Source organism: Thermobia domestica, chromosome 5 (assembly GCF_964235325.1).
Source record: "Thermobia domestica chromosome 5, izTheDome1.hap1.1, whole genome shotgun sequence".
In the NCBI taxonomy this organism is placed as follows: Eukaryota; Metazoa; Arthropoda; class Insecta; order Zygentoma; family Lepismatidae; genus Thermobia; species Thermobia domestica.
This window is the reverse complement of record NC_137458.1, coordinates 54,019,196-54,029,920: the sequence shown is the minus strand read 5'-3', so window position 1 is coordinate 54,029,920 and position 10,725 is coordinate 54,019,196. Positions and strand designations below refer to the sequence as shown.

Sequence of the window (10,725 nt, the reverse complement as noted above, 5' to 3'; positions counted from 1 at the left end):
CCGTCATTAAGCTATGTTGTCATGGAGAGCATTTGATATGGTGTCGGCTTGCGTGCCAGAACTGCCATATCTACTGCCGCCCTTATGTATGTTGGCTTGATGACCGACTAAAAGCAAAGGCTTGTGATTGATCACAATAAAGTGAAGATTGCACAAGAAAAAATAATGATATCCGTGGACCAAGAATTTGATGAGTTCTGTCAGCAAGGTATTACGAACGTTATGTTGGTAGCAGAAAATTCAAATCAACAGTTCCCTGAGATTATATGAGAACAACACTATTCTGTTTACAGCGAGCCAGGTGGACGCTTTCTTTATCATTTCACTCCTCAGAAAGATTGTGACAATAAAAAGGAAGCTGAAATTTTTGCTGATAATCTTGAAGATTTTAGAAGGACATTGATAAAATATTACAAGCAATAGGAGTTGATTCTACTAACGTCAACACAGGTTGGGAAGGTCGTACTATGCATTGGGTAGAAGTCAAACTCGGTCATAAGTTAAATTGGTTAGTGTGTGCTCTTCACACCAGCGGGTTACCCTTGCGACACTTAATCGCTACACTGTATGGCGTAATTTTACTAGCAATCAGTGGAAAGGTACTATTGCAGATATGCTAGACGCAGTTACTGGACTTGAAATTTATCATTCATAGCAAAAACTCCCAATTGGAGAGCCTTTTATTGCGCTGAGTGAAAATATCGTAAAAGATTTTATCTACAGATCAAGCATAAGTATATTAGATTACATAGGCCATTCCCACTGGAAAACCTCCATAGGATCTGGCGCTTCTTAAAATTGGTCCAGTCAGTCATTCAAGATGGTTGACTGCAGCAAATAGTCTGCGTCGTTTGTTGGTTTCTAAACATAAACTTAACGTCAAACATCTCATAAATCTTAGACGGATAGTGAAATATATTATCAGTGTCTATTACCCTGTTGGTTCAACATCATAGTCAAGCATTGCTTGGAAAAAGGACCACGCCACATTTGTTTCAACTGCAGTGACTTAATATGCAGAAGAAGATTGTTGTGGATGCTGCACTTCAAAAGATACTTAACTTGAGAAGCGAGGCAGTATAAATAAATCTCTCTGTACGTCCGGGGAAAACACCTGTGATCAACCCCAATGCCTCGTTCGTGCTACAGGTGATCGACTGGTCTAAAGGTGTTTATGAACCTCCCCTGACATGAAAACTTTCAACAGTAGTAGTAAAGAAATTTGTAAACGTTCCGATGAAGGTACGACAGTGCCAAATCACGTCCAATCTATAGAAAGGTGTAATGAAACAAGTCACAGAGGTAGCATCGAAAGTTAACACACATGAGAAACGTGAGCGTTACATGATAGTTCAAAGCAAGTCCACAGATGATGTCCGAAAATGATTCAAAACAGGACATAATGAAACTCTTGTGAAAAACTTGTGCGTTAATAGTATTGCTTACTTGTTGCTGTTTCTTAAATACATTCATATTAAGTAAAACAAGGACTGCTTTATCACAAAACGTAACACAAATGTAACATATATGTATACTAATACTAGTGTTGTAAGAAGTGTATGAACTGTATGATGCAGCATTTACAAAATAATTCATTATAATTGAAAATTGGTAGTGCGTCAGTGTGGTTGAGTAAGGTATTTTTTAAAACTAATGATAAATGTGTTTCTCAAGATTTGTAACAAGCAACACACTTCAAACATAGAGAATGTAACATGTTTTTACTAAAACAATTATAAAGTATAATAGTACGCAATCAAAATAATGCTTTCTGTTTTTATTCACTGCAATGCAGTAATATAAAATCTAAATACAGTATTTCAGTACGTACGTCTATGTATGCAGAAATTTTATTGAGTGTTTTCTCAAGGTATTGGTTATATACTCTTTTTTACCGTACATCTAGCTTTATTAATATGTTTGATTATTAATAAAATGTTTCATACGGAAAAGTATTGTATTTTATAGCATTGTATGGCATTTTCGAAAGTATTTCAGTATGAAATTCCGTAAACTGCCCTTGTGCTATATTCAAATCTTGATTTACCTAGCCAGAATTTCTTTAATCACAAAATTAGGTACGGATTTGAATTTTCGTACCTAAAAACATACCTTTAAGACCCCTCATCATGAAAAATTTCTAAAAGTATATTTCACCCTCAAAAATGACACGCCCTAATACGACAGGGTACCACTTTCCGTCTTTTAAGTTTAAATTTTCGGGGTACAAGCAGGAGATACAGTAAACTCCATGGATAGATTTTGTGGCAATCCAACCCTAAAATATCAAAATGACGGTCATTTTTCGAAACAGCAGTGAATAGAAAATTGTTTCAAGCTCTGACAATGATAATCTTGAAATATAAATCAAGTTTTAAGTCTTTCGCTCAAAGGCATTCAAATATTTCGAAAAAACAATTAAACTCTAAATAGCCAACTAAAGCCGAAAATACCCAAAAAAACATATGGGCCCAGGTGGGTTGGGCTTTTTAATAAGAGAACGTTTTTTTTCAAGCCCTGTGTCCTTCCTTTCAGATTAGCCTTCTGATGGGTTGCTGTCTTCTTCACAGGGTATGGATTCAGTTCTCCTATGTTCCTCATACACTACGTTGTGGGCAGGATCAAGATTACAGTTTACTGTACGGATTTTCTCTTTGATGGTATGTACCTCTTATTGCAGTCTCCAAATTTGGTTTGTACGTTCATTGACTTGCATTTCTGCTACATGAACAGTACATGTTACCACTACAAAACCATAGATATTTTGCTCTATGTCATGGAATTCATCTGCTGTCCTAGGTGATGTAAAAGATCAATTAAATTCTTTGAAGTCTCCGTACCTGGGATATTGACATCTTCTACTCCTGTACTGGTATCCATTCTATTTCTTCGATATATTTTTCTTTTATTAAGTTGTGAAATATAATCCGTAATGTCTAGATAGCCTAGTGGAACTTCTAACTAATATCAAGGTTCCACGGTTTTGGCACCATATAAACATGTAACTTTATCACTAAAGCCGTCCCCATCCGTTACATTCCCTGATTCCAAATATATTTTGAATATTTATAAAGTAAACGAGATTACAATGTATTACACCAAAGTTATGCACTTTTAAATATGTATATTTTTCAACATATACCGTATTTTTCAAATTAAAATAATATTAATTTGGTTCTAAGAAGATGGCTCTTCCTTCTATCGTTTTTTCGTTACCTTAACAACTACATGAACAGGTCGTCAAAGCAACGAAAGCAAGAAATATCTCGATATAATACAAAATATTTTAAATTATTTCTTTATATACTTTCTTCTTCTTCTTCTTAACTGTTTGTGCCTTTTAAATAGCACTTTTGCTCGTAAATAAAAAAAACACTTAGAAGTACATAAAAATATACATTATCGTTGTATCATGAACAAACATTTTGAAATTCTGAAAATAGCGTAATACTGTGATGAAGAACCGTTTGCCTAGAAGTAACGTTTGGTAAAAAATTCATTTGGTTGATAAATTCATACTTCAAATATAGCTTAAGCATACAGGATTTCATACAAAAACTACAGACAATAATTTGGGAAATCCCGAGGAACAATTTTATTATTGCAACAGATGCAACTGCAAAATCAAGCATATGGGGCCCACCTATAACAGAAGAGAAACGTGACATCCCAGCAGATTTTATTCTACAAAATGGTTTAATTGTTCTAAACATAGGTAATAGACCGACATTCGTAGGACCGACAGGAGTAAGTAAGTCCGCCATTGTTCCACTGAAATAGAAAAACAAGTAGTAAATTGCACAGTCTACAACAGCAGAACAACAAATGATCATCTAATGACCTTTAACACTAGAGCGGCGGCTGGGTCATTTTTGACCCATTTCAAAAACAACAGTTTTAACAACTTCATATTTTCTTACGTATCGGATCGAATTATTGCGACTTTTGCTCCTTCTCTGAAAGAAATATTTGTAGTAAGTATCACTCTTATCCTCACTTTCTTTTTGAAATACCAAACAATTATACGGGAACGATGGTGCGGGTCAAACTTGACCCAACTCTTTTGATCATGATATTTTGTTGCATTGTAGCAAACTGCTAGCAAGCTTCTTTATATTGCGACCGTCCTTTCTCGTAATAGACTCTCCCATTCCGGCTCGTTTTGAAGGCCAGCTTCTCAGCAATTTTATCAGTTTAGTTAGAGTTAGTAATACTTTTGAGAAGTTGCTGATTAGAAGAATCTCATTATTGTCGAACACTTATTTTGAGTATGAAACTGATGACACCGGATGAAGTACTTGCAAATTTCAATGACATAAGTGAGGCCGAGTCTGACGCTGAATGCATTGATATTTCTTCAGATGAAGAGCGCTTGCCGAAGAACATCGAGTACGATGATTTGCATGAAATATCTGAAGAGGAAGATATAAGCACAGAAAACAATATTACTGCAAATAAATAAGCTCGTAAAATAGGTAAGAATATATTATTGTTATTATTATTAATAATAATAACAATAATAATAATAATAATAATAATAATCACAAATTATATGTTTTACATCGTAACAAAATATTCATAATAATTTCAATCATTTTGACAAAAAATTGAATGCTATTGTGAAAATATATAATGTGCTTTCTTTTGTTGATATCACTATGTTGAAATGTTTCATGAGAAGACGTTTATAGCACAAATAAATATTAATAAATAAATCGTAGCCATATTCGATCTCCCGAGGCCGATAATTAGATGTGGCCTCTCCCCGGAGGTCTGCTTGCTCCCACGCTGACCAGAGGGGTTGGGACAGGAAAACCGAAGCTCTCACTCTGGTCGCCACTATATGAAAGCCCCGCATGATTCTAGATTCTGCGAAAGATGCGGCTGGTCCAAGTAATCAAACAGAACTCGTCGATCAATGCAAATAACTCAGAAAAACCACAGGAAACGTTCGAGTGACAGACTATCATATCCACAAGCTGGAGTAGAGTTGGAAGCACCAGATGGAACAAAGTTGGCTATTTGCTCACGTAATGAACCTACAGAAGGTAGGCAAAGTGAACATAATGTTTTGAAAGAAGATTGTGGGCCTTCTTCATACGAAAAATGCAACATAGACGACTCAGTTTTCAACGCATGGTATCTTCTAATGAATAACAAGATATTGAAGCACATACAAAAGTGTACTGAGGCCAAGGTTCATAGGATACTGAAAAGTGAGGAATGGTCTATGTCGCTTGATGAGCTTCAGGCTTTTTTAGGTGTAATTTATGTGCGTGGTGAAGTTGGAGCTAGAGAGTTAGAGCTTGTTCTGTGGCCAGATACATGGGGACTGTAATTTTGTAACCGTGAAATGCCGCTTGACAGGTTTAGAGATATTATGAGGTTTCTGATTTTTGATTTAAAATCAACAAGATCAGAAAGACTGAAGACCGACAAATTTGATCTGATGTCCCAAGTTTGGAATGATTTCATATCTGAAAGTCAGGTATGCTATAAACCAGGTCCATACATCTCTGTACATGAACAGCTGTACCCATCAAAGTGTGGGTGCAAATTCACAGAGTTTATGGAATCAAAACCCGATAAATATGGTCAAAAGTTTTGGATGGCAGTTGACAAACATTCAAAGACATTCTGAATGCATTCTCATACTTAGGGAAGGATGAAGGATGCAAATCCGATCGTGAGGTGAAACAGTTTGTCGAGCCCTTCACGAAAAAGGGAATTAACGTTACCTACAGTAATTATTTTACTTAATTTTTATTTCAGTGTGTCTTTGATTAACACACTGAAAAACAAATTTATAAGTATTGTTGGCACAACAAACAAAGCAAGGCAGAGATGCCCGTTATTGTAAAAGAGTCTTGCGATGATTTGAACAATAGAGTTGTATTGAAAAACAATGATGTAACTCTTGCTGCATATCAATGCAAAACAAAAAGAAAGGCCTTAATCTTGATTAGCGTTATCCAGATGTGGCTACAGATACAAATGAGAAGAAGAAGCCCGAGACAGGTTTGTTGTACAAGGAAACAAAGTATGGTATCGACGTTGTCGACCAAATGGCAAGAAAGAACTCCGTCAAAGCCCCATCACGACGCTGGCCATTGCACACCCATTTTACAACCTACTTGACCTTGCAGGCATAAATTCATGGATTTTTTAAGTCTGTGACAAAGTGTCATTTTTCAAGACGAGACTTTCTGTGGGAGCTTGGAGAAGAGCTGTCTCAAAACTATGCCCGTCTGAGGACGGCATTACCACAAGATTGAAATATTCTTGATTCATAAGAGGAAAAATGTGAAGAGGTGCGCAAGAGGTATCAAGTAAAACGCAAATGTTCCTGAAACAAAACAAACAAGAAGTGTAACACATGCCAGAATCCTCTGTGCTAGCAGTGCACACTTTCAGTGTTTAATGTTTGTGAAAATTGTCAAAACTCAGTCTGAAAAGCTCGTACTTCTGTTTACGATCCAATTGCAAGGCGATAAAGAAATTATTGAGCAACTAATTATTTGAAGGTGGTGTTATTTTGCAGCAGGTGTTTCTTTAAACTGCACATTAATGATTCATGCGTATACTAACATTACTGTATAATAAACTGACATTTTATATAATACATTTAATAATATCAATCTACCAATATTATATGCATGAAAAATAGTGTTTCTTAAATTTGAATTATTGGCGAAAAACGTTGATCAATGAATATTAAGCTAGAGTTCAAAGAATTCTTTGTTTAATTGAATGAAAATCACGTTTTATTATACAATAACAAGTATGTGCTTTAGAATACAAATAATTAATAAAAATGGCATGGTTCTGGATGGAAAATGGAATGAGATGGTCATTCTTGAACCACTCTCGCCGTTCTACTGAGTATCAAAAACACCGCCGTTCTAGTGTTAATATAGAAGATACTATTCTTGAAACAAAAAGTGAAAATTATATAATAGAAGAAAATACTTGAAACTCTCTGAAAAAATTACATCTACTAGAAATTAGCGACTACGTTGATGAAGAAAAATTAGTACTATATATAGAAAATAAAGGGTTCTCTATAGAAATCAATTCCACAAGAGAGATCAAACAAAAGATATAACGACTTTTGGTCTCCAAAACTAGAAAGATTAAAGAAAATAACAAAAGCAATAAGAAAAAGTTACCAATCCACATTAATTCCCATACTTAAGGAAAGAATATTAGAGAACTATAAGCTAGGAAAACAAAAATACACAGAAGAACTATTAATAGCCAAAAAGAAGAGCTCGAAAAATTTTCTTAAAATAATATGGAATTGGATCAACGGAGTCTTCCCTACAAACTAATTATACATAAAATTAACAATATAACGCCGACAAAACAAAAGAATCAAGATAATTCATTCACAAGAACATGGGAGGACACTATACTAAAACAGTCAAGTAAATTCTTCCCAAGAGATAATATAAATGAGGAAAGAGATCAACAACAGAAATTCAGGGAAGATTGCAATCAAATTTTCAAAAAGGAAAATGAAGAACAGTAACAAATGAAGAGATGGAACACAATTAAGAAAGTGAAACCAGGAAAGTCTCCAGGATTGGACGGAATAAAAACAACATTTACAAGAAGAAAAAAGATATGGATACCTTACGTAGTTAAACTGTGTATCACTGTGTATCACTGTACTAAGGAAACGTAAGTTGGAAGGAATCAAAGATAATAACTCTAATGAAAGGTAAGGGTAAAGACCAAACAGATGTGAGCTCCGACAGACTGATATGCTCCCTCCGTGATATTTCAAAAAAATATGAAGAAACAATAGCTTCCAGGTTAAACAAATATAAAAGCATTAAAGAAGATAATCTGAAATACGGTTTCACAAGCGGAAAATCAACTGAGAACGCTCTTAATGCTTTCGTGGAGAAAATCATAGAGTTCAGGAGCGCAAAAATGTATTACCTTGTTTGTAAACATAGAAGGGGCTTTCGACAATATGTGGATTCAGTCGCCAGTAAGAAGACTAAAAGATGCAAAAAGGATGCCCACTAGGATCTATTTTAGGCCCATTAATATGGGATATTGAATTTCGCCCATGTTTGGAGGCATTAAATAAAAATAAATGCATATATCGAGTACTAGCCTTCACAGATGGCCTTGTCCACTTTCTCACGGGACATGCTTCTATGGGTAATACCTTCAAACATTTGGACTAAAAGAAGACTGAAACTGTGATTGCAGCGCACTTTGCACACTGGAAAATTACATAATGTGGTGCTATCTACACATTATGAGGATCGAATAAACAACAGAAATATCATAATAACAAGAAGAATGGAAGATTTTATCTCTGATGAAAAAGAATTTAAAGTGCTAAATAAAGTAACTAATGATTTTTCCGAATGGCAAAAAACAATATTATGAAAGGAATTTAGCCAACAGGAACCAATAAGGAACCAACACATATCAAAGAAGAAAAAACGGAGTGTGTGAATTGTGTGTCCGGAGGACATCTCCAGTACCCCTAGTACTCCGCGTACTCAAGAAGGAAACGCGTGAGTGAATGTGGGCTCGATACATCCCCGTCACAGACTGGACTGGAACTCCGGATACGTCGGGCCGGAGTAAATTTTGAGTTTCGGTGGCGGGACGTCTTGTTTCATTAATAAATATAAGATCTTATGGAACAAAATAACGATACGAATCAATACGAAAGCTAACATCGTGACCATCCGGGACTCAGTTCTGTAGGCGCCATTTCCGGTTCCGGTGCGACGGCGGTGGGCCACAACTGACCAGGACCCAGAAGGCATTAGAGAAGAATACACTACAGGGGAATGTAGTGAGTGTAATGAGTGTAGTGAAATAGTGTCAAGTTGTGTTCCTAACATAGGAGTGAGATATTGTGCTAGCGTTCAAATTACAAAAAATTAGTGTGGATAGTGCTTAATGGTGATATGCAATGTGTGTTATTAGTGTTATAATTGGAGAATGTGGTAAATTCTCGCCAAGGAGAAAATCAATTTGCGTATACAGGTGAAAACCAAACCTAATTGTACAGGGAAAAGCCTGAACAAAACGGAAGAAAAGAATAAGAGGAAATAGTACATAGCAGGATAAGTATAGATCAAAAGCAATGAATGATGTAAATGATAGGACTGACGCCAAACTCAACTCAAGTCAGAATCAAAGTAGATTAGGTAGATTATATAAAAGAAGACTAATCATTATTAGATAATAATTAGTAGTTAGGATTTGTTTTCTTTTCAAATTTTATTGTCTGTTTTGTTTTGATGTTTTCTTTGTTCCTTGTTCAACGTTGTGGTTTGGTAAATCCAACCTTGTCCTCGGTCCTTGTCGTTGTCCCCGTTCCTGAAATAAATATGAATGATAAAATAAACGTTGAAGAATGATATTGCAATAATGATAGCCTGTTTCGCTTCAAATATGTAGGTGTTGAAACCGAAGAGGTGCGTCTGAGCAATAAAATGTTGCTTAACTTCTAAAAACAAATTTATTAAATTGCCGAGAGAAATATTCCTAGCCTACAAGTTCATGCTACCTTATCGGTCCTCTGTGAAATATGTATCCACATTTTATAAAAAGATCTAGGACACGATAAATGAAAAATGTTACTTTTAATAGTACATTTATTATTTTCAAATCAAATCATATAATCACGTAGAACAATTAGAAACTTAGCATTTGCTTTTACTACTGACTAGAGTATTTACATAAGTATTATGTTAACATTTTATATAATGATTAAGCACTAAGATATATAAAGGTAACCAATCAAGTTATGTTACTTTTTATGAAGATCTGTTCCATTAGTCCTAATACCGCGAGCTGCATCCAAAAGGAGATAAGGTGAAGGTCAGTTGTTGGTGTGGGTATATCCAACATATTGCCTGCTTTTGGCAGTTTAGTTACATCGTGAACCTGCGTAAGGACAGCGTGAGCATGGAACCTCCGCAGAGTGTCGTAAGTGCGTGTATGCTGTATGAGCTCAAATTGAGGTCAAACGCCGCTTCCATGGGGTGGAAGATATGGCAGGACGTTGGTAAGGGTAACAAGGTAAGGACGGTGACGAAACACTTGACGGCACACCTTGTACCGGAAGGCGAATACATGCACAAAATGAAGATATTTAGGCAGCAATTGAGGGAAGCAGTGGTCAGGCTTGAGATGAACTGGAATTAGAATTCAGTATGATTGAAGAAACCATTGTGCACCACCTCCATCAACTTGGGAAGCACTAAAGGTTGGGTGGATGGGTCCCACATGATTTTACTATGGGCTAGAAGGCAACGCGAGCAGAGACTTGTGTTTCTTTGTTGTCTAGTCTCAGGAAGGAATCATTTCTGGAGAAGGTCTTGACATGCGATGAGAAGTGGGTCCTGTACGACTCTTCACGGCGCCATGATCATTAGTTATCATCTCATGAACCGGTTCCAAATTAGCCGAATCCAGCACTATACCAGCATAACGTCCTCCTGTTTGGTGGACTGCTGGCGGCATTTGAGCGGCTCGGAACAGTTGAGACATGTTCAAGAAAACTCAAACATCAGGAGCCAACTCTTCCTAATCGCAAAGCTGTCCTCGTGTTAGAGGACAACGCGAAGCCTACCGTAACCCGGGACACCATTCTACGACTTAGATGGGAAACACTATTCCATCCGCCATACACTCCGGACACTACACCGTCCGATTATGACTTTTCCTTTCCTCGGGGAATCA

The 10,725-nt window shown here is 36.2% G+C and overlaps 1 protein-coding gene across 1 annotated transcript; it reads left to right on the top strand.

Annotated features, from left to right (window-relative positions):
- Positions 1-4,918: 4,918 nt before the first annotated feature.
- Positions 4,919-5,338, top strand: LOC145685080 (uncharacterized). The gene has a single exon (XM_081757425.1). It carries the CDS (start codon positions 4,919-4,921, stop codon positions 5,336-5,338), a length of 420 nt encoding a protein of 139 aa, XP_081613551.1.
- The last annotated feature ends 5,387 nt before the right edge of the window (positions 5,339-10,725 follow it).